This window comes from Crocodylus siamensis, chromosome 1 (assembly GCF_052110815.1).
Source record: "Crocodylus siamensis isolate JL-2025a chromosome 1, ASM5211081v1, whole genome shotgun sequence".
Classification (NCBI taxonomy): domain Eukaryota; kingdom Metazoa; phylum Chordata; order Crocodylia; family Crocodylidae; genus Crocodylus; species Crocodylus siamensis.
The window spans coordinates 361,247,719-361,272,181 of NC_143395.1; the positions used below are offsets into that span (position 1 = coordinate 361,247,719).

The window sequence follows — 24,463 nt, forward strand, 5'->3', positions numbered from 1 at the left end:
GTGCTCTACTGGAATGTTTCCATTTGTTTATTTGTGAAAATATCTTTGGACTAGATTGCTATGTATATTGTTTGTTAATATTCCCTAATGGAAAAATCTCTTGTGTCTATTTTTCCTTTAAAATAAAATGAATGTATCTGTATTCTGAAACAGTTTAATTTTCCTTCAAAAGTTATCTTAGGCCTTGCTAACAAACAAGTTGCACAAGTTTAAAATAGTTTTACAAATGTGATTTAATTAGTGCAAACCCTGGTGTGGATAGTTCTAAGTTCATGGAAACTTTTACTGATGTTGCTTAAGTCAGTATCTTACGAACTTTAGCTAAATCAATATAAAAACATTTTTAAAGCTGTTTTGGAGGCCTAACCCTGGCTGCATCAGTTTTACTAAATTATTTTAAAATTATTTCTCTTCAATGTAGTATGCATTTTTTTTGTGTCGGAAGGCTTGGGTTCCCTTTCAGCCTGTCTTGGATCAGATTTCAGAATTATACATTAGAAAATTTGGCAGCTGTGTCGAGACTGGAATATTTTTTTCCCCCCGAAGGTCACTTTAAACATTTAACAACCAATATGCCAGCCACCTGCACCCTGTTTTTCTAGAATATGATCATTGCTAGCTGATCTGAGCAATACAAATTGAAAAGACTAGTTAAGAATTTTAGTAACTTTGTTTCCCTCTTTTGTAAGCTTCCTATAACCATTATTGAATTCTGATTGCCATTATCAGGAGGGTCTTGCCTCTCCAAGATTCAGGGATGGTGAAAAAAATACTTCCCATGTTGCATTTGGTTTTGTTCTAATGTAATGCTGGCAAATGGTCCCTGCAGACTGAAGTCTTAATTTTATCTGAACAAGGTAAAGTGTGGGTGGAAGCAGTTCAAGCTTCTGTTCATACATCTGTACATTTGACTCAGCCTTGAAGTCTTGGGCAGTGCCAGAAAAGTTCATCTTTATGCCCCTTTAATTCTTGGTCTTTCTGTAGATTCTGCTAGAAGGGTCTTCATTAGTGTCCCTTGTGATAATAGTCTTCTCAGAATCAGAACCAGATCTGTAGTCTGTTAGTGATACAGATCATCAGCTATTTCACGTAGATTACAGGCGGTTCTTGGACTTACAATACAATTGGTTCATGAAACCCACGTCTTAAGTTGAAACGTAACTTGGAACCAATTTTCTCATATGACACAAGGTTATAAGTGGGGGATTTGTTCCTGAACCAAGGCCTGATACCCTATTTACACCAAAAATACCCCAGAATTTTGTACTTGATCAATTATAGACGAGTAATATAGCTACATTAATGTATTTATATTGTAAATAGCAATCATATTGATTTGGAAGGACTTCTTTGAGGTGACTTTGCTATACTTTTTAAAGGGCTCTTGGTTAGACTCTTTGAAGGGCTCTTGGCTGGAGTCTTCTCAGGAGCCTTGGCTGCAGGTTTTTCTGGAGTGTTGTCTGCTTTCTTAAAGAAAGCATCCAAGGAAGTTTGGACAGATGTTCTTCAGGGAGAAGAGCAACTCAGCAAACTTGTTCGCTAGTGTGGCATTGCATTGGATCAAGCATTGCAAGTTGAAACTGACGTCATAAAGTTGAAACAGGGTGTCAATTTATAAACATTGTAAGTGTGAAACGTAACTCAAAATGTTGCAAGTCGAGGACTGCCTGTACTTGAACAATAATGGACTTTGACTGCTATGCGTCTGAACAAAAATCAGACTTCTGAATTAGAGAGGAAGTACTTTTATATTCCTTTTAGTCCCTTGGTTTACCCAGTCTTCCATATTGAGGACTGTTTTTAAAAACAAAGAGACCAACTGGAATAGCAAATCCTTGTGCTGTGCAAAGAACGGGAGTAACAGAAGCAATTAGTGTTGGGAATCCTATGATGCATGTATCTTTTTTCCCTTTCTATTGAGCATTGCTTATTCTTCCCCCCCGACCATCACAAAAGTGTAATAAGAATGAAAGCTCTTTCATAGATTTCATAGACATTAGGGCTGGAAGGGACCTCGGAAGATTGAGTCCAGCCCCCCACCCAAAGGGCAGGAAGTCAGCTGGGGTCATAGGATCCCAGCAAGATAAGCATCCAGTTTACTCTTGAAGGTGTTCAATGTAGGTGCTTGAACCACCTCCAGTGGCAGGCTGTTTCAGACCTTGGGGGCTCAGACAGTAAAGACATTCTTCCTGAAATGGTCTTGTAGTAATGTATGACCATTTGACCGCATCATCCCTTGGGGCACTCTGGTGAACAAATGTTCCCACAGATACTGGTGGTCACCCCTGATAAACTTATAGGTGGCCATCAGATCACTCCTGAGCCTGCATTTTTCCAGGCTAAAGAGCCCCATGGCTCTCAGGCTGTCATTGTAAGGTCTGTTTTCCTGACCTCTGATCATGCGCGTGGCTCTCCTCTGGACTCTCTCAAGCTTCTCCACATCCTTTTTGAATTGTGGAGCCCAAAACTGGACGCAGTACTCCAGCTGCGGCCTCACCAAGCCTGAGTACAAGGGGAGAATGACATCCCGGGATTTGCTTGAGAAGCATCTATGGATGTAAGCCAGCATTTTGGTCGCTTTACTAGCCGCAGCATCGCATTGCAGGCTCATGTTCATCTTGTGGTCAATGATGACCCCCAAGTCTCTTTCTTCCATAGTGCTAGCCAGCGTAGCACTGCCAAGTCTATAAGGGTGCTGCAGGTTTTTTTTCCCCAAGGTGGAGAACCTTGCATTTTTCGGTGTTAAACACCATCAGGTTCTTGTCCATCCATTTGCTGAGCCTGTCCAGGTCAGCCTGGATCATCCACCTGTCTTCAGGTGTGGATGCTTTGCCCCAAAGTTCGGTGTCATCGGCATACGTGGCCAGTCTGCTTCTGACTCCAATGTCCACATCATTAATGAAGATGTTGAACAATATGGGTTCAAGGACAGAACCTAGGGGGACCCCACTGGTCACAGGACACCATGATGAGTGACTCTTGGATGTGGTGGTAGATTTGGGTGCAACTCTTTCAAGTTTTAAGTGTCCTACATCTGAGTAGACTTACTGGCTTGCTCCTTCTCTAGGGTGTCAAGTGATGTAGAAGCCTTACCTTTTATTATGAAAAAGCTGGGAGGCTGAAAATTCATTGATGAACTCCATATGAATTGGACCAGTGCAACGAAAGCTGTAGTGCCTTTTGGAAGACAGAAGAAAATATCAGATTTTTTTTAAGGTTCTGTTTACTTTAAGTATTCTGATCTTGGTTACATTTTTGTTTTCCACAGATTTTGAGCTTAAGCACAAATGCCTCAAAAATAGCTCAGAGGTTACTTAATAACCTGAGAGAGAAAAGGAGAATTATCTAATGTGTGAAATCCATTAGAGAATTAATATTTCTGCAAATGCATTTATCATTTTAATATTTTAAATATACAATTACTTTTGTTGTCTTGACCCATTTGAGTGTATCTCCATGACTTCCCTCTTTGGTCTGCTGCTGATCAGCCCAGCCCCCTGGGTCCACCAGCCATGGGAGAGTAGATGGTTCTGAGTGGTTCTCAGTGTGTATTCCAGGATCATCCTCAGTCCCTGTACCTTGGAAAAGCCTGAGAACAACACTAGAGGGAGATTCAGGAGCACCAGGGCCTCTCGCAAATCATCTGCTCTGCTTAACTGTTGGTATGTGGTACTCCTAGCAGGAACAAGTGGGGTGGGATTTTATCAGCAGAGTTGCGTGGAAAGCTATACCGATGTACCCTTTATGGCTCTCTGCAAAAACAGGTAGTGCATTTGTTAATGGTGCCCTATGTCTTAATGTACAGCAGTTATCAAACTTAATTCTTCAGAAAGATTTGCTTTTTAAATTATTGGGTTATTTTCCCCCTGCAGACCTATATTGAGCTATACACTAAGATCAAAACTAAGAATAAGAAATATCAGTTAAAAGTGCTTCCATAAAAATACCCCAGGAACAGTTGTTTCATACAAAATAATTTTAGTAACCATGTTGGTGGTAAAGATTGAGTATCTTTCAGTGAATGTTGGTTGCTAAATTCAAACAGCTGGATTACATTTAAGCAGGTACATGCTGTATCAAAATAGAAATAGTTGATTTTATTAAAGTTTTTTATTTCTAGGTCCTGATTCAGTAAAGTGTACAAGTATATGACTTCTTTCAATAGTACTATGTCACACTTAAGCTCATGCTTTAGTACCTTCCTGAAACAGAGCCTTAGAGCAGCAGTCAGCAACCTTTTTTAGGCTGTGGACCACAGTGACCCAGTTCAGGTCAGAGGAGGATGGGTGGGCTTACAGGCACCAGGCACTTACCTGCTGTCACTGCTTTTCCCTGTGGCAGCACAGGGAGAGTCCCTTGCTGCTGAAATCCCTTGTTGCCAAATGTCGCCAAAGATTCACGTTCATGAGCTGTTGGTTGCTGACCCTGCCCTAAAGTAGTGGCCAACCTGTGGCATGGGTACAACAAGTAGCACAGGCAATCTCTGTTTGTAACATGTGGCAGATCAGGAAAGGTGTAAGGAGCACAGTGGCAGATGGGACAGGGAGCTTATACACATTCTTTAAAATAATCATGTTTTTTCCTTAAGCAGTTGGTCACTACTGGAGACAGGGTGTTGGAATTAACAGGCTTTTAGTCAGTTCTAAAAAGGTAACTCTTGAGTTAATTTTATTTTGCTTGTTTACATTAAATAAGAAAAATAAGGCTACAAGCCTTGAAGGCGAGACCCTCTCAGGCAAACTCTTTGAACACTTGTACACACCCAAGATTTCAACCACTTGCACCTGCCCAAGACTGTACTTGCTGTTGATCTTTTTGCAGCATCAGGACCATATATAGCAAGTAATATAGCACAGTCAAATACTGAATTTGCACTATTTCTTTTTCCCTTGCCATTTTTCAACATGCCTGCATATACAAGTCATGCAAAAAACCTGCATAGTTTCAAAATAGCATATATTTTTCAGTGAATCAACTTCTAATACCAAGCACACATTATTGCTGGTAAGCATCAGTCTCTTGAATTTTAATTTATTGTATCTCCTTGGAAAATAAGGCACAGTTCATTTCTGGTTTAATGAATTTACAGTTCATTTGTATCCTGCGAATTGTTGATCATCCTCTGATTGCTTCTGGGTATCCTCCATTAATTGGTTTCTTTGGATTGAGTGAGCTCAACCAGTCAGGTTTCTTAGACAATCTTTTGTTTTTTGGTTAAGCTGCTGACACATTACGTAGCTTGTGCTCCTATGTATTTATGTAGGTTGAATGTAAGTTTACTAATTTCTTGAATAAATGGTTTGAAGTAGATAAGCTACCAAAAATAAGGATGTAGGAAATGTGCCTATTTTGGGGCTTTGTGTTATACTATTAGAATACATCGTTGCATTAAAATTCTGTAGATGTTGCCTTAATACCTACAGAAATTCCAGCTTTTGTTTTGTATATCGCTTTAAAGTTCCCTCTGCTCTTGTTTTAATTCTTTTTGGCAACCTTTCTAGTATTTTTGATTAATTCCATCTTGATTCAACAGGATACCAGCTTCTGGTATCTTTCCAAAGAGCACAGAAGGGAAAGGAGTGTGGGAATTCTGCCTTGCTTTGGGGTCTTCAAAGTCCTCAACTGCTGGTCTTGCAGCACTGACTGAAAGGCAGTTGTGTCTGCATGATTGTGAGGGGTGTATGAAGTGGGCAGCATTTGATTCAGATTCAGCCCGATTCAGGGGTGAATGATTTGATTTGCTGATTCAGGTTACTGTCCCGATTTTGATTCAGCCAAATCTGAATATGAAGACTCAATTCTGATTTGGAGGTACCTTGAGGTACGTAGAAAAAACACATAAAGCTATGTCTATGGCCAAATTGTTGAATCTCTCCGAATCAAGTCAGAGGCTTCCAATTCGATTCGGAGAGATTAATGGGTCTCCTGATTTGATTTGTATTTGGAGATTTGGCCACTGAATTGGGTTGAATCTCCTCTGAATCGAATCAGCGACCAAAGCTTTGCACAGCCCTAAGGGCTGCAACCCCTCTGGATTCTTCCCTGAAAATATGCAGATGTTAAAAATAAACAAATAAAATGTAGCTTTACTTTAAACTCAGCAAGCTCCTGTGCTGAGCCCAGCACATGCCCAGAAGAGGCAGCTTATTAGTTTGACATGGCCCCACAGCATCTGTATAGATCCAGGCACTTTAGTGGGGCTTTTGGGCACTTTTTTCTAATAGCTAATTAAATCAACTGTTAGAAAAAGGTGTGAAAAAGCCCCTCTGAAGCATCTGATCTATACAGATGCTGTGGATCTGGGTCAAACTAATGTGTTGCTTCTTCCGCTAAAGCGTGGTTTTGTTTTGTTTTTTTTAAATTTCTGTAAGCAGCGTATGTGCCCTGTAAGCACAGCTCTGTGTAAAGATAGAAAAGGGGAGTCTAATTTGGTCTTTGCCTTTTTTTTTTGAACAGCTAGAACAAGTGTTAGCTAAGCCAGTAGAAGCACTCTTTCTATATCATTGCAGGTAGTAATACATATGCTGTGATTACTCTATGGGGCTCTCATTGCATAGCCATATAGTAAAAGGTCTTTAATGTTTTTGGTATCCAATATTATCCTTAATGATATAGGAAAATAGATTTATCCACTAAAAGGTTTTTGAACTCATGGAAATCACTTGCTTTCCAAGGTAATTCAGCAAAGTTGGTGGTAATCTTTCAAAATGAACCTAGGATTCCTGAGATCCTATTATAACCATTAGGAACCCTACTTCTCTGTTAAATATGCTAATCTTCCTGTACCTAGATGACTATTGCTCTTAAAATCTGGAAAACTTTGCCTTTGGATGGAGAAATGATTAACTGTTTCTCTGTATCGCTTCCGGTGCTTGCTTTTAGTTTTCAGTAGGATGTTTCATGTATTTTTTCCTGAATTAATGTGCCCTAATGCAATGAAAGCCTGCCTGGAAATATTGGTGTGACTAGCACAGGTGAGATCACTTATTTGCTGCTTCTCTACTGTACGCAGTTACTTACTTTTACAAATCCAAAACGGCTGTCCCAATGGAATGATGAATGTTTTCTTCTTTGGCCTGGGACAAATAGAAAATTATAAATGTAAACTTTATTAATGTAACAATTTACTGCAACAAAATTAGAATGGTCATATGGCTAGGAGTCATTTAAACAAATGCATTTAAATAATAATTTTTTATTAGAGAAAATTGGGATTTTTTAAAAAAAATAAAAATTGTTATCAGAACATACCTGTTTATCAGCACTGAAATTCTCATAGAAACTTTTGACAAGAAAGATGGAGTGTATAGTCAAAACTTAAGCAGGATACTCAGCTGGGATGTGGGAGACCCACAAAGTAACCAGGTTCAAGATGCGTTTATAGTGAATAGTTATAGTATATAATCAGTTATATGTAGGGGTCTACTTAACTTGCAGCAAGACAAAGCAATTTTTAGCACAAAGACCTGATTTTTGTGGGCATTTCCCAGCGGCTCTGCCCATCACTGCTGATTGCCGGAGAGGCCTGGGGAGGAGAGGGGTGAGGAGACAGCTGCCGGGAGGAGGAGGGAGGAGTGGGTGCCAGCCACCTTTTCTGATTCCTTTTGTGCTGCCCTGCCAGCAGGCACCTTCCCCTCCTGGGCAGGCTGCAAGGCTGGGCCACAGTAGTAGTGAGGCTCACACTGGGGAGCCAGCATTTTATTTTTATTAGTTTTTTGTTGTTGCTGCTGTTAATTTCATGGGCAAAAAACCTGTGAAATCCACAAACCTGCAATTTAACTAGACACCGACTTATACAGAGGTAAACAGGCCCAATAGGCAGGATTGAGGGACTGCTGTTTCAGAATATCCAAATTAGCTGATAGGGCAATGGGATGTGAGAGACCTCAGTTCGAGTACCTGGTATGAATCTGGTGGAGCAGGAATTTCCTATCATTTTTTCCATGCAAGTGTCCAAGGCACTTTGACTAATTTGAGGGAGGTATCTTCTTTTCATCCCCAGGTTTTGTTTTGTTTTAAATCAAGGGCTCTTGGATCTTTTCTGATGGAGAAAGAAAATTTGAAATCTCAGTGTTCAGAGGGTGAAAAAAACATTTCCCACACAATTCTAATTATGGTCAGCCTTGCTGCATTGAATAACAAATGAATCCAAGAGTGACCATATAAAATGCCATTAGTAATGCCTAACAGGAATTTAAAACTTTATACAGCTCTTTTAAATATAGATATCATGTTCCAGGATGTTGAATGGTTTGCAATCACTGCTGTATCTCCTCATGAGAAGTGAACAGCTTTACTTTCCTAATCATTATATGTATTATTTGTGCTTCCTGAATATGCTTTTCACATTGTTTATGACGACTAATTATATCATTATCCAGAACTTCAGATAGACCAGCTGTTGATGCTGTTCCCAATGGTGCTTTTCAAGTATTGGGGTCAATCATAAGACAGGATGCATTGACACTATAAAACTTAGTTTTGGGTATAGTTACAGCAAGCAGGAGAAACATTCAGAGTTCCAGAAGACCACAAATGAGTCTGCCTTCCTATTTCAATATTGATAGTGTTAATTAATATTAAATAATAGTTTTCATTGTGGGAGTGTATTAATATTCTAGGCGAGATTTTACAGAGCTTCTAACTGAAGCATATAATGATATTATGCTATACATCACATTCAACTAAAGGACAGTAGACCAGTTTCACAGGAGAAGTTGACAGGATCGGAAGGGGCTGGCAACTCCATGGTTGGGAGGGAGAGCTTGGTGGGATTAGGGGGTCTCTCCTCCCATCTCCCAACCAGAGGCTATTTTTAGTCTCTACAACCATTCCCACCCCTAGAAAAAACAAAACAAACCTCCCCCTATAGTGAACCCAATTCTGCCTGATTCCACCTACCCCTCCCTCCACTTGGACTTACTTCCATCGAGTCCTGGCACTGGCAAACGCTGTAAAAACTGGCACCTGGAGCAGTTTCCAGGATTGGGGGATTTGGTGGGCTTGTGGAGGGTGGGGGCTGGCTAGTCTGTGGGGAGCGCGTTGTCTGCCTAGGAGTGAGGCCAAGGCAGGGTAAAAATAGCCCAGTGCAAGGTAGAGGGTATGAAAAGCACAGCCCTAGGGTTGGATAGCTGGGCTTTCTCAGCCTCTGGGCCGTTCTGGGAATGTGCAACTAATGTCCCAGTCTAACATAATGCACCTCTGAAGTACAATTACATAAGATTGGGTTGACTGTTTTTGAACTTATCTAAACTACCTGGAGTTTATGTACAGTTTGCACATATATAGGTAGATTAATCTTCATAGCCTTTCGTGCACTGTACATAAGCATATATACATGGCTCTTACAACCTTACAGTTTATTTAATAACTCTAATAATGTATCTAACATATATACGTAATCATCGTTTATCTTAATGACTGTATTACAACCTATTATTATTTGTAAGGGCAAATATTAAATGCACCCTAGATTGCTATGTCTTTTTATACTCAGTAGTTACTTTTTCAGTCAAGAGTGTCTGTATGAAAGATGTAATCAAGGAGATTGGTATTCAATATATATGATCTTTAATTTATCTTGAAAATAATCAAGAATTTTTCAAGAACCTTCAGCATTAAGTGCAAGTGATATGTATTACAGGCATTTCACAACTCCTGGTTCTTGCCCAGAATACAATAAATAACGTGGCACAAATTGCCTAGAATGCTGTGACTAAGGCAGACTTTGTCCTTACTTTAGAATAGAACAGAAGGAATCCTTGTTTTGATGTCACACTTGGTACCAAGCAAGGTTCTCTGGGTAGATGTGATAACCTTTATTTAGACCAACTAAATAGTTGGGGAAAAGTTCTTTGCAAGCTTTTGGGCACAAACACTCTTCATCAAGGCATGGGGAGACTGCTGGTGTTACGTGTGTCTTTATGCCTGACAAAGGGTGTTGGTGTTCGAAAGCTTGCAAAGAACTTTTTTCAACTATTTAGTTAGTCTAAGAAAAGATATCACATCTACCCAAAAAACCTTGGCTGCCTATGTCCTTAGACCAATACAGCTACAACCAACAAACCTGCAACACTTGATAGCAGAAATCAAGGCTGGTAGAATCAGCACAAATAACAGCTACGAGTTCAGGGAAGCCTGGAGATTCTTGAAGAATGGTGCTTGTATTAGAACCAGGGTTATGTTACAGTTTAATGGCTTCTCTTGTTTATTTGATGATTTGTCCTAGGAAAAAATATTTTGATGTAATAAAGCATTTATTTGGCTCCTAACTGATAAGAAAAGCACTGTTCTTTGCATTAAATGTTATTCAGGTACAGTCATAGGCAGATGCTAATAAGCCTTCATATAAAAAAAGAAAAGGTAGGCAAGACTGAATGAAACAGAAAACAGAGAGAGGTCCTCTAATTCATGTGCAGCTTGTACATTTGGAAAAAAAAAAAAGCCAAAAGGTCTGTCCATGTGACTCCTACTGTGCTGTAGTTCGGTTAGGTTGCTTGTCAGATGCATTAAAATGCAGTTTGGTTTAATGAAGAAGTACATAGCACAAACCAGTGGTAAAAGATATTTGGCAGGGACTGGGTGAGTAAAAACTTATGTGAATAATTTACTTATAATATCTGAATAACTTGACAGGTTAGAAGTTCTACAGTGATAACCTCAATTATGGCAATTAATCCTTTTTCTGTGGTTTTGGCTTCTATTTTACTTATGTAATTTGAAAGCATTGGTATTATGGATAATATATGTTGATTATGAGTGAGAATTTAGATTTTTTTTAAAATTGTTTTCTTACAAAAAAAAACACTTTTTTTTGCATTTCTTTAAAATACCCTCGTTGTTCTGAAAGTAACTGCAACATCTATTTTAGTGCCGTTCTCAAAATAATTTCAGTGGGAGTTAGTTTGTGATGCTTTACTGTTATTTATAATTGTGTCTCCAGTACTCGGAGAAGAGGGGAAAACAGCCTTTTCTCTACATCTCTAAGATTTAGCAATTTTCAGATTGCAAGCTAAATACAGCATCAAGGATCTAAGTCCAGATCATTAAATGCGGCACATCCTCAACCTGTTCCAAGAGTTGGACCACTGTAAGGGCATCATTACATAGGTTATTGCTATTTTGTATGTGTTTTTATACCACTTGTCTTTATGGTTTTATATTAACTCATAAATCATGTCTTTATTTTTTATTACAACAATTATGCAAATATGTCATCACCAGTGTGGGAGTGAGAAATGTGCAGAATGTTTTTGAATCTCAGGCTTTTGTTTATCAGCATGATTTGTCTTCGTCTGTGGTAATTATAGACTTTGCAGTTGCTATAATTTTGTTATGAAAGAGCTGAATTCTATTTAAAATAATAATTTCCAGAAAGACTTTTAGGAATTTCAGAGCTTCCCATTTGAGATTTACAAATGCAGTATGTAAACAAAAATATGAAAAAGAAACATGAACATTGTATTTAAAGTAATATACTAAAGTCTGACACAAATATTAAGCATTGAAAAAGGAAAGTTACTTTTTGCATTTTAAAAGCAGTAGTAGTAATCAAGATTTTTATTAACATATACTTATGATGTATGTTTCACTTGCGTGGGTGAGAAAAGAAATTGGTTTGTCTAATGTTGCATTCTATAATGATTTCCTCTACCGAAAACCATTAAAATAAGAAATCTTTTTCAGATAATCACTCCATTTAGGAGGCTCATATTGTGTGCTGAGAACAGAAAAGAAATGGAGGACTGGATCAGCTCTCTGAAGTCTGTGCAATCTAGAGAACATTATGAGGTAAGATAATATCCCTTTCAGTTCATCTTTATTCTTCTTTCATGATAAATATTAACAGATCAAGCTACAGTACACAGAAGCAAAGCAATAGAGCTTTTAAACCTGAAAAACCTTTAAATTAAAACACAGCTTTGTGTCAGACTGTTATTTTACTGGTGTAATTTGTTACTGTGCTGCTTTTTTGAGGTTTTGAGAAAGATAGCTAAAAATCCCCTTTGAAAATACTTCTCATGCACTTTTAAATTTCCACAGTACGTATGGAACTCCTAAGTACTTTCAGTTGCTGTAGCTTTGTTCTGTACTTGCAAATTTGTCTTAACTTCTCCTTTACTAGACCGCACAGTTTAATGTGGAACATTTCTCAGGGATGCATAACTGGTACGCCTGCTCCCATGCCCGACCTACCTTCTGTAATGTGTGCAGAGAGAGCCTCTCTGGAGTTACTTCTCATGGCCTATCTTGTGAAGGTAAAATCACTTTTTTCTTCTCTCTAATGTCATGTAAGCTAATGAAGAAGTAATAGTCTAAACTAGGTAATTATGCTATAAATACTTTGGAATAAGAGGAATTCTGCAGAAGGGAGTATTTTTCTTGGATAGAATGACTGCTAACAGTGACGCACATTATTTGAACTCTCTACATCGTATTTTAACTCCATTTCTGTATAAATGTTTCCTTCTGCTGTAAATACCATTTTTTGAATACCCAAGCATTCTCTCTCCAAGAGAGGACAGTACTTTGATTTGACTTAAAACTGAAGGAACAAAAATAGCAACATATTATTTCCTCCGTGTTGAGAATCAATATATTATTCCTTTTGGCAAAAAAAAAGCAGGGGCGGGGGAAGCAAAATAAATATTAATAGTTTCCTACTGGCAAAAATCTGAAACTTCTCTTCTTGGATGGAATCATAACCAGCCTCTTCCCTTCTAGTTTTTGTCTGATCACCAATTCCGTCATTTTCTTTCTGCTCGTTGATATTGCAGTATACAATGGGAACACAACATGTTGTTCTTACTGATCCTTTGATGTGGTTGTAATGGGAGAGGAATTTCTTTACCTCCTTCTTATGTAATTTGACAATTTAAGAGCCAATATCCAGAACCATCAAAAAAGATGATAGTTTAAAAATGTAGCATTAAAACTTTACTGGATAAATTGCCTTTTACAAGTAAATTTTATTTTCTAGAAGAGAGAAGTAAGTGTAATATGTGACCTGATAGGATATGTACAATGTATGCTGAACCTTTGGTGGTGCTTTCTCACTAAGGAGAAAAGTAAATTATATGAATAGTAGATATGTGAATACTTATGTATATGAGGGGTTTGACATTTAATTAAAAACAAACACCACCCAGCACGCTGTTGTAGTTATATAAAATATAATTAAATAAATACAGTAAATAGTAATTATAAAAAACATCTATTCAGAACTTGATTTTAAGTTGCCCGTTACCTAACTGTGTGAACATCTGTTACCCTTCTTTGATATAATAGTGTTGAGTGTGTGGGTATGCTTGTATACTGAAGAAACTGTGCTATGGAGCCTCCTATTCAAAGTGTTTGGTACCTGGAGGCATTTAGCTGTATATAACCAAGGAAGTAAAACCAGTATGTATCCAGAAGTTAGATGTGAAATAGATGAGACAGACCTTGGCTGCTGTTAGGGGCGAATTCAGATGCATATGGCAGTGCACTTGCAAAACCTTTCTGTTGCTGTCACCTGCTGGTCTGCATGCAGCTGGAGCCCCAAAACTGTTCCTGCCTTTCTGCTCAGCTCTGGGTGTGGCTCTGCAGGGTGCCAGACTCATCCAGAGACAGTGGAGGTGGTGTGTTTTTCCTCCTTCTATAGCCTGCTCCCTGCCATGTCCCTTGCTAGCTGAGACCAGGCACTGAAAGGAGGAACTTACGTGCTGCCACAACTGTCCTCAGCTGATGCAAGCACAGGTGGATACCTAGATCCACTTTTCCCCTGTGCTGCAGGGAGTAGCTATAGGAAGCTGGGCTCAGCTGGGGGATAGCAGCAGTAATACACCAGCTTCTTCTTTTGGTACTTGCCGTTGGCCTTGAGGGGACACTGGGTGGGGGGAGAGAGGAAGCAGGCAGATAGCAAGGACTGGAAGGAGATGACTGTGCACCGTTGCTTCTGGCACCCCTTGAAGCTGCTCCCCACAGGCCAGGAGTGGCTTTGGTGTCCGTGCTCCCCTGCAACCTGCTCAGCCAGGGACAGCACCAGCACTGTCAAACATGGGGGAGTGGCCCACTTCATGTGCCTGCTTCTGGCTCATCCCCAGTATCCCCTGCTAACTGGAAGCTCCAGCCACAACCCTCTCCCTTCCCCATCATAGTCTGGGTGGGCAGAAATGTGTCTTCCCTTTACTAAATCCTGGCTTTGCCCATGGCTGCTATTGGTCATTTCCCTCACGTTTCAGTCACTTAAACGGCAGTTTTTAAAGCAAAATTTTAGGAGACACCATTATCTTATGCTGAACCAACTTAAAATATATTGCATCTACTCTATTTGCTTCATAAAGTAAGTTTTTTAGCAATTGCCATTCTTTGTAAATGTGTGTCCCTTGTTGTTCTGAATCTGTTGTCCTCTAACAAGACAGTGCCTTGTTTTGCTTCATTTAATTTACTAAGGCTGGATGTCAACATTTATGTGAAAGTAACTGTCAGGATTATGTTCTCTTCCCTAGTTGAAAACCAATTCTGCACTGTGTGCTTAAATAGGGTGGTGGCATAAAACATCAGAGCAGCTTTGTTTACAAATGTAATGGATATTAGAACATGCCCACAATTTGGACTGGTTTGTTAGTAGATATTCAAATACCCTTGGCCTATTCCTAATTAATTTTTACAGGATTATCTTTCTTGACCGATAATTGAAATATGTTTTCCTTGGTTTCATTGAAATATTTTAAAAACATCTTTAGAAAGCAGTATCTGAATTGGATGTTGATTTATTTATATTTCTCCTTTTTATGAATAGACTGAATCTTTTTTTTAATAGTGCAGTACTCCCACTTTGTCCCTGTGTGATATGTGCCCATTAAAGTCTGCAATCCCCTTTTAATTTATTTGGCTAGCAACCTCATTTTGTTTGCTTGCTGCTTGTACTCTTGTACATCCTCTGCAAGTATTACATGATTGAGTTCTTGTTTAGTGGCTGCTCCTGTTTATATTTCCACTGTGTTAGTTCAACTACCTGTTTCTTAATATCGTGTTGGTACTTTTCTGTATTATATGCAATTTATATCAGAGCCTATGTCTTGATGCAGGTGTTGGAAGCTTTGTAGTGAAAGATAGATGAGGGAGGCATAACAATGGTCCTGCAGTTAAGCCAGATGAATGCTGCCCTGCATGTGCTAGAGGTCCTTTGGCAAGTTACTTAAACCCAGATTTCCATGATGCCCATTAATTGCATGCTCCTGATTCCCTAGGTGCCTTGCGGTCTTTTGTGTGTAAGTGCTGAATACACAAAGGCAACTTGAGGTCAGCAAGATCTGATCAGTACCTGGAATATTCCGACTACTGCATAATACTAAGTGTTTTGATACTTGCCTGTGCCTTCTCTGTGTATGTCCTAGGGAGCATGGAGCTGAGTACGTACTGTTCACCTGAGCCTGCTAATGTGCTTTAAAGTTGGAAGTTCACTAGTGAGACTTTTCCAGGTTCATTCCCAGCACCTGCTTTCTGGTTCTTTGTCTCTGAGAACTAGTGCTTGGAGGATTAGCCTGGAACCAACTTAACTGGTAAACTTCAGCTCTGGAGTGTATCAGCAGGCCCTGTTGGATGGGACCCTATCCTCCCTGAGACCCACTGTCATCACTGTATATGCAAACCTTGAAAGATCAAGTCCAAGTTGGCCTCAGTTTAGGTGCCTAAATTTTCATAGATGTGTTTACCTCAAGTTTTTGTCTCATCCCAGTTTTATACCGGGGGGAGAGGAGGAGGAGATAGATATATCCTTATTTCATAGGGGCATTGTGAAAATAACTTAATTAAAAGCTGTGAAGCACTCAGAAAATGCAATGATGAGTCCCATAGAGCAGCTCCCAGGAAGAAATGAATAATTTAAAGAAAAGTTTGAATGGTATCCATTATATAAGGCACGTGGAGCCATACACTGACAATGCAGATAAAACAAAACAGAATAGACTTTCATTAATTGAGACCTGTCCACATGAACAGTGAATGAGGCAGGGCTTCTGTGGGGGAAAAAAATATGATCTTATAACTAGACACTATATCATAATGCACATATATTAGGGGGACAAATGAGAGTCTTACAGATTACCTTAATTTTGGCAATTTCAATTTTTAGATTGCCAAGTCAGTCTTCACAATCTTTCAGATTAGTTTTTTTATGTGTGTAATGTAATATGTTATTTGTTATAGCTAACTGTATTTGCATGCCAGTGAAGAAACCAACAAGAGGCCACTGAATTTTGTCCTAAACAGGATTTACCTTGCAGTTGGAGAGCATTTGGATTTTTTTGCTTTCTTGTCAGTGTCTGGATCTGTTTTCAGTGCGGTTTTGTAAACCTTATGGGTGTTTGTATTCTTGGAAACAAAATACTAGGTTTCACAGAAACCTAAAAGACAACTGTTTGTTTCTTGACAAGTTAAACAATGGGTGATAGTATAGTGATCTTCTTGTTGGTTTCCAAACTTCAGCTGTAGCTTTTGAAGTCAGAAAAAACTGTATGGGTAAGCAGCTGTTCTTTGAAAACCACCAAAAAAGAAAACCAATAAAAAGATAGGTGCTAGATTGAGGCTTTCTAAAATATGCACTTTTTTCAATGCAGTTTAATTAATAAATAAATAAGGAGAATGAAATGCCTTTGAGGCAGAACCACTTTACAACAAAGAATTTGTTTTCAATGTAAGAGGTCTTATGACAGCGTTACATTGACTTTATGGTGCCTAATGATTGGGGTAGATTTAATCGTGCTTGGCAGCAGATGTTGGTGCAGCTGTAACAACTTCTGACTAATTTAAATGATCTGCTTGATTGGCTCTTGTACTTAATAAGAGCAGTTTAAAAATTACACTTTTAAAAAGATCCTGAATTCTTATGATTAAGCTGTTTTCTAACTGGCAAATTTCTCTCTCAGTTTTTCTTATAAGGAGATTGTCAGTTGATATTCAGGAATATATCTGGATGCTACAGATGGTGTTTGGTAGCATAATTATTTATTGATCATCTCTAATATCATTTTAGATCAAAGAGATTAATGTCTTATATTTGCTAGATTCTATGGTAGTTAAGATATGTGTTCTGGTTTTAAACCTGATCTTCAAATAGCAACATTAATAAAAAGGCCAGTATATATTGCTTTGGAAAATAATTTCAAGATCCTCTGTTTGGAAAAGCTGGACATTTGCCATCAACGTCCCCATTATGAATTTGTTGTGTGCTAGTTTCATTTACCAGAAATAAGCAGAGTGAGAAACATATGGCTGGAATCACTGCCAGGTGTTGGATGGGTTTGCAGTTTGGGCTGCTTTTGGACAGCCATATAATAGACAAGTAGTTGTGTGGTTACAGAACACATGGGGATTGTTGTATGCTGGGCACTTACCTTTTTGCTAGAGGGCTGGAGATGGAGATATATATACTACATTTCATTTGGGGCTGGGTCTTAATTTGTGAGTTAAAATTAGCAGCTATAGACCAAACTTATCAGGCCAGGCAGACTGGCTAGAGGTTGGACCCAAGAGTGGGGATGGTAACTTCTGCACTGAATTGTTATGGAGAAAGGACACATAATGCTCTCCTGTGCTCCTGTTTTCTCTAATTCTTTATCATTTTTGGTTTTCTGTAGTGCCTGTTGCTACAGCATTTAAATTCTTACCAGATGAAGATTACTATTGCATGGCAAGATCCACTAGTGGACTACATGGGAGTTCCTTTCCCTTCTGTTGTTGTTGTAAGCAGTTGGGTTATATACATCAATACATTCTTTAAACAGATCATTCCAGTTGTAGCCATGCTTTCTCAAGGAGAATGGAGGGTCTTGCAAGATGGCCTAAAGATTACCATATTAAGGATTTATCTAATCCTATCTGGAGTTTCATCATTCATTCAGATGGAGCTGAACTCCTACCTCTCTCTTCTTGCCCCTGTTGTTTTTTATATATTGCATTGTTTCAGAGCAGCACAGTAGGGCTGTGTGAAGCTTTGGTCGCTGATTTGATTTGGAGGAGATTTGGCCTGATTCGGCAGCCGAATCTCCAGATCAAATCAGGAGACCCATTAATCTCACCGAATTGAATCAGAAGCTTCTGATTTGATTTGGAGAGTTTCGATGATTCTGACATAGACATAGCTTTAGATGTTTTTTATACATACCTCAAGGTACCAGGCAGCTTGTGAACGCTGAGATGGTGGGGTGGACGGAGTGTCCCATGGAAGTGTATGTGGGGGGGTCCCCAGTGTGCTCAGCAGTGGACCTAGAAGCAGACCAGAAGCACTTCTAGTCCACTTCTGGGTCTGCTGTGGAGCACACAGGGGACCTTCTCCCTTGGCTTGGTGACTGGTGCCATCTGGGTCTTTGGGGGCATCTGGGATCCCCCGCAGCAGATTGCCGAGTTGGGAGGGCACAGGGGGGCCCATATGCTTGGTGGTGGAACTGGAAGTGGACTAGAAGTACTGCCAGTCCACTATTGAGCATGTGGGTGGGGCCCCCGTGCTCCTGTGGGATGCTCCATCCACCCCACCATCTCAGCATTCGCGAGCCACGCGAGGTATGTAGAAAAAGCACATAAAGCTGTGTCTGGCTGAATTGCCAATTCTCCGAATCCGAATCAAATCTTCAGATTCGGATTTAGCTGAATCAGATCAGGACAGTGATCCGAATCAATGAATCAAATCACTGTCTCCTAAATCAGCCTGCTTTGCACACCCCTACAGCACAGCTATCCTAGTTGGTCATGGGTGAAGATGCAGTCTACAGTATAACTTAGTTCTGAGATGTTGATGGCTTTGTAGATCAGAGTTGAGCCCCTTATATAGCAATAGAAACAAATAGGGAGCTAACAGGAGGGTCAGAGCCTAATGAGGTACCCTCATAACAGCATGTCCACTGGAGGAGTGGGGGTGCTGCATTCTTCATAAACTGATTTGCATTTATTTCACTGTCAGGGGCTGCCTAGATAAAGTCACCTACTTCTTGGGCTATTTGGGACTTTTGGTTACAGCACTACATAATTTCAGATGCATGATACTGCCATGTAGATGTATCCACTGAGTACTGTCCTGCTCTTTTTCTGATAGCCTCATATCATGGTGTGCATAAACCAGATTTTCAAAAGAGTTTGCTCATGCCCTGAGAAAACCATTCTAATCTCAGAGGTTGTTTACTGTTCATTTTTAAAATAAATAATATGGTAATCGGCCAATGGTTTTAAAAGCATAAATAAGTGTTGGTTCAGGGCACCTTTTATGCCAGGTCTTAACACTTTTAGTGTTGGATGAGTTATGGACCAAAGTTATCATTTTCCATCTTAAGACTTCTTTAAAAAAAAGACTACTGAGCTTGCCTGCACTCTGTTGGATAGTTCTTATACATAATTATATAATACCAACATAATTATATAATGCACTGTATGCAATCATTCCGCATATATTTCCATTAACATAAAGACTTGACTTCAGTTGTACACATCAGTCAGATTGGTACAATACAATTTCATTATATGGTTATGTTAATAAAGTCAAACAAAAAATAATTTAGACTAGTAGTTATCCACGTGCAATCGGCACACAGATCCCTTTTCAGGGCTTGTTACGAACTTCATATATATTTCAATATAGAAAGGTAGGATCATCCTTATCTGGGTAGCTTATCAGAACTAACCTCCAATGTAATGAATAGATACCATCTCTTCCCAATTCTCTGCTTACTCAAAGTCTGAGGAAACAGGTTTTTAGCAGTGTTTCCCAAATGGGTCTTGTGGACAAAGAAGAGAAGAGAGCTCTAGAAAGGTCTTTCTGTCTGAGCATCACATCTTGCCTGAGTAAGATGGTGTCCCGGGTGGACAGGACCCCAAAGCATTTGTTTGTTTTTATTGGTCAAAACAATACCCAGAATTGCACCTGGAAATTGATACTGGTACCAAGTTAATCTTGAAGGACTGACAAAATGGGCTTCCTTCATAAACATATATAAGTGAATGAAAGTGTGCATCCTGCAGCTGCTAGAAGTTTAAAAAATGCTCTACCAGTATAGTCTTAAACAGAGTATTAGCCCGCTTTGCACACCCCTACTGTAGTCAGGGTTGTATTAAGAAGTTATTGACCTAACGGCTTATATGATGTCCTTTTTATAATGTCAGTGGGCGACGGTTAAAAAACTTTCTTTATAGAAATATATATATTTAAAAGTCAATGAGATAACTGAAATGAGTAAAATGTATATATTAATAACTGACAAGAGCAGGGAAACTTTAAAGTTGCCATTTTGTCCTTGAATGCCTATTGATAGAGTATTTCAGGGAATACAGTACAGTGAATAACTTTTCAACCTGCATGCAGCAGTATTAAATCTCAAGACACAGTTCAGTGAGTTTGAGATGAAATAAGAGCTTGAATTCTGCTTTTTCTGTATTTTAATTGTTTGTATTATGTACTCAGTGGCTTTACATAGTACCTGCAAGGACTGCTATAATAAACTGTAACTGATATAATACTTTGCAAAGATTTATATAAAGTACATTTATGTCTGTATTTTAGTGTGCAAATTTAAAGCACATAAAAGGTGTGCAGTCAGGGCAACAAATAACTGCAAGTGGACTACATTAGCCTCCATTGGGAAGGATATCATTGAGGATGAAGATGGTGTAAGTAATATTCAGCATTACACTACTTCCCAACAGTTAATGGTTTCTTCTTTTGGGGGAGGGAGGAGGGATATGCTCAGTCTGGAAAAGCTGTTGTGATTTTTTAGAGCTAGAGGCTGTTTAGTCACTGTGTTATAAAAGCTTAGCATAGTATCTGTAGCAAGAGAAATACTGCTCCCCTAGAAGACATGTTTAGCATCTGTGTACTCCTATAGACAGCTTGGGGGATACTCAGGCCTTAAGACTGGCTCAGGGAATCTCTATCCCTCTTATACCAAACTCTGTCATTTTCATTGGGAAGCTGTTATCGCCTCCTGCTTTACTTCCTTGTAACTGACAACTGATCCCGCAATGCCTATTTGGAACTTACTGATCTACATATAACAGATTTATTGATATGTGTAAGAACATTAGAAAATGAAAAAGCAAAACTTTTCAAAGTCTCATCTAGATAGAAGTGTTACTATTACAGACACAGCTGTGCCTGCACTGTTGGCATGGATTCATTATCTAGAAGGTTAGCATTAGAATTGGGGTGGGGAAAAAAAGACGATTTCATAGTTGTTCCTTAACTCTTGTCCAGAAAAATACATACCAAGATGTAGCAGAAAGAGTAAAGTGTTTGAAACTAGATTAGGGACCACTTTTTATAGTTCAATGATAGTTTTCATGTCATAAATATTTAACTTTATAACTATTTCCTTGCAGATAGCTATGCCTCACCAGTGGTTAGAGGGCAATTTACCTGTTAGTGCCAAATGTGCAGTCTGTGACAAGACCTGTGGCAGTGTTTTACGCCTACAAGATTGGAAGTGCCTTTGGTGTAAAGCTATGGTAGGTGCAGTTTGGCTTGTATAAATGTCTCGGATGTCAAGGCTGTTATTTATCTGTTGCTCCGATTCATTTCACTATATGAATGAAAAATAATGGAAGGGGACCTGGCTGCTCAGACAGATCTAACGTTTATAACCTGTAATGTATATGTAGTTGGTCTTAGCTGTTCTGGATTATGCTCACAGATACAGGTTTTCTTTAATTGTCAGTGGACATGTCTACATATGCAATTAATGTGACTGAATAAACTCCAGTACAATTTGAGCTAGAGTAAACTAATCCTGACGTCATTGTTTACATGTGCATTTAAGTCGGGGACAGGCAATTATATCAGGTGGAGGGCTGCTTAATGAGGTTTGGTGAGCTTTTGAGGGCTGCATGGGTAGCCCTGCCCCTTAACAGTTGCCTCGCCCCTTCCCTCACACCCACACACATCTTGGGATTGGAAGGACTGCCCCTAACCTTTGCCACTGACCTTTACATGAGAACTGTTGTATGAGAACTCCTGACCTTTGCCATCAGAGGTCCCTCCCCTTGCCCCCCAGAAATACTCCCTTTGGGAGGGAAGGTTGCCATCTTGGAACCAAAAAAACCAAATAAATTATATGCTAAAAGTCAAACAGCTTCTATAATGTATTTTAATATTATTACAAAAAATTTTTGGTCAAGATTTGTGTTTGTGTAGTGTATATAGAGGTTATTGCATAATAACTCGAAAATAAATTCTTAGTCTTATGTATTCTGTGGGGTGTATGTGGGAGGGTGGGTGTGTATGCTAGGGAGGTTTGTGGTTTGGTCAGGTGTGTGGGGGGCACAGGATAGGTTGGGGGTGTATATATGTGGAGGGTTTTGGGGGCAGGGTGTGGGTGCATGGCATTTGTGGGGGGGTGTGGTTCCAACACAATCCCCCCATGGTGCAGTGGCAGCAGGTGGGAATGCCTGTTCCCAGCTGTGTGCAGCTCTGGCCAGTGCTTCACATTGTGGTGAGCGCAGCCCAGCGGGTCTGCCTCTATCACCGGTGTTCTTCATCACACGTGCGGCCCCCGCACTTGCATGCCACCGGGGGGAAGCACCACGCCCTGGAGCCATTGGAGCCATGGCTCCCTTCCACTTCTGTTGGAGTCCTGCAAAGTGCAGCACTGGCCGGAGCTGTGCCCTGTCAGGCACAGGTACCCTGAGCATCTCCACCTGCTGGTGCTGTGCCATGAGGGGAATGTGGATGGATCCCCACACCTCCCACACCCTCCCTCACACCCACACCTTGCCCACCCCTGAGCTCTGCACAGCTGCCCCCCCCACCGGGTGCAGGATTCATACTGTCCCAGCCCCACTGTCCATGCTCCTGCCCAACTACAGCTCTCACCCCTGCCCCCCACTGCTTCCCTACCTGCTGCCCAGAGTGAGCAGGGCATTGGGGAAGCAGAGGATGTCCCCTGGTGGCTGCAGCAGTGGCAGCAACAGCCCCACCAAGAAGCTGTGTGGAAACGAGGCACAATAGGTTATGTTGGCAGGGTGTGTATGCATGGGTACCTTGCTCCAACCCTTGTGGGCAGAAGGGCTGGGTGGGGGTACAATTAGTTGGTGGGTGCTGCAGGCTGGATGAAAGTGTCTGGTGGGCCAGATCTGAACCATGGGCCGTATTTTGCCTGCTCCTGGTTTAAGCATAGTAATTTATTCCACTGTTGGATTGTACCCATGTCTGATGGGACTATTTTATGGTCCTGTAAATTAGTCTACACCTTCCAAATTTCTATGCACGTGTAGAAGGTGATTCTTTTCTGCACAGTAAATGAGTCTACTGTGCAGTAAAGTTCACGTGTAGATGCACCCATTGACTCTTTCTGCCTTTTTAATAACTTCCTAATAGAGCCCCTAATCCAAAACTACTTGAATTCAATAGGAATCTTTTTGTATCATCTCTAGTAGCTATTTAGGATCAAACTCTTAGTGTTCAGTGCTGTCTTTGAGCCCCTTTATGTTCTAACCAAACTTTGTGCTTAATTTTTTTTCTTAGGATATCATGTACCTAGTTATAATTAGTATAAATCTGTATAATTTTCTTTTCCTAGTCTTTTCTTCTCTTAGGCTAAGACAATTATATTTGTATTTGTATGAATCTATTACTCTTTCTTACCTCCATGTGTTATAGATTTAAATTAGCTGTCATTATCTTGTTGCTTGTCCTTTTACCATGTAATTGCAGTACTTCTTTTGAGGCTTTTATCTTTTGCTAGTCACCCTTTTGTCATTTGAAGCCTGGCTTAGGCTTTAGAAATAGTAAATCTGCAGAATTTTAAGTATCATAGTTCATTAATATTTTGTTAAAAAACTGATAATTAAACAGTATACAGGTCAGTGTGTATAACAGCATTCCAAGTTTCTTGCACATTACTTTGTCTTTATAGGTTACCTAGCTGCTGTATCAGTATCATCCTAATCAGATGATATATTGAAGAAATAATTATTTATTTGATACCTCTTTTTTAATTTTTTTAAAGGTTCACACTGCCTGTAGAGAACTTTATCCTCGTAAGTGTCCGCTTGGCCAATGTAAAGTATCCATCATACCTCCCACAGCTCTAAACAGCATAGACTCTGATGGTACGTAGCTTTATAAGATTGTCAATGGTGACTCTACAGTTATGGTATCATTGCAATTTCTATCTGAAGCAAACATAAAATCCTTTTATTATACAGGTAAATTTAGTACAAAGGGCTTCAGAGGACAATAGAATTCCCTTCCCCTCCTTTTTCCTCCACTCCCCTCGAATAAATTTAAGAGCTTCCCTTTTGAATCTTTTCCCTTTTTTTCTCTCTTATATTTTCTACCAATAAGCAATTGGGGTTCTTTACAAACTTCACTAGCATGCATTCTGATTATGCATGGGCCACTTTCAATATATGCCAAATGATTTCTGTAGTTCCAAATGATTGCTTTGTCTTATATAAAGATTAACTAACTAAATTACTCTATTCTCTCCAAGTTGTGTTT

At 39.6% G+C, this 24,463-nt stretch overlaps 1 protein-coding gene and 1 long non-coding RNA gene across 3 annotated transcripts in view; one reads left to right on the forward strand and one right to left on the reverse strand.

The window, feature by feature from the left end:
* The window catches only part of DGKH (diacylglycerol kinase eta), a 266,880-nt gene that overhangs the window by 165,681 nt on the left and 76,736 nt on the right, over positions 1-24,463 (forward strand). For both annotated transcript variants that reach the window (XM_090025097.1, XM_090025089.1), the window contains 5 exons: positions 11,686-11,790; positions 12,125-12,257; positions 20,531-20,637; positions 21,346-21,471; positions 23,970-24,072. In XM_090025097.1, the coding sequence (XP_089881223.1) occupies positions 11,686-11,790; positions 12,125-12,257; positions 20,531-20,637; positions 21,346-21,471; positions 23,970-24,072 (574 nt within the window). The remainder of the gene's footprint in view (positions 1-11,685; positions 11,791-12,124; positions 12,258-20,530; positions 20,638-21,345; positions 21,472-23,969; positions 24,073-24,463) is intronic.
* LOC149874956 (uncharacterized) overlaps positions 1-24,463 on the reverse strand; it is a 153,714-nt gene that overhangs the window by 25,603 nt on the left and 103,648 nt on the right. Inside the window, exons 2-3 of the long non-coding RNA XR_016438849.1 lie at positions 7,021-7,076; positions 3,094-3,177 (exon numbers count right to left, since the gene is read on the reverse strand). This is a non-coding gene — a long non-coding RNA (uncharacterized LOC149874956). The remainder of the gene's footprint in view (positions 1-3,093; positions 3,178-7,020; positions 7,077-24,463) is intronic.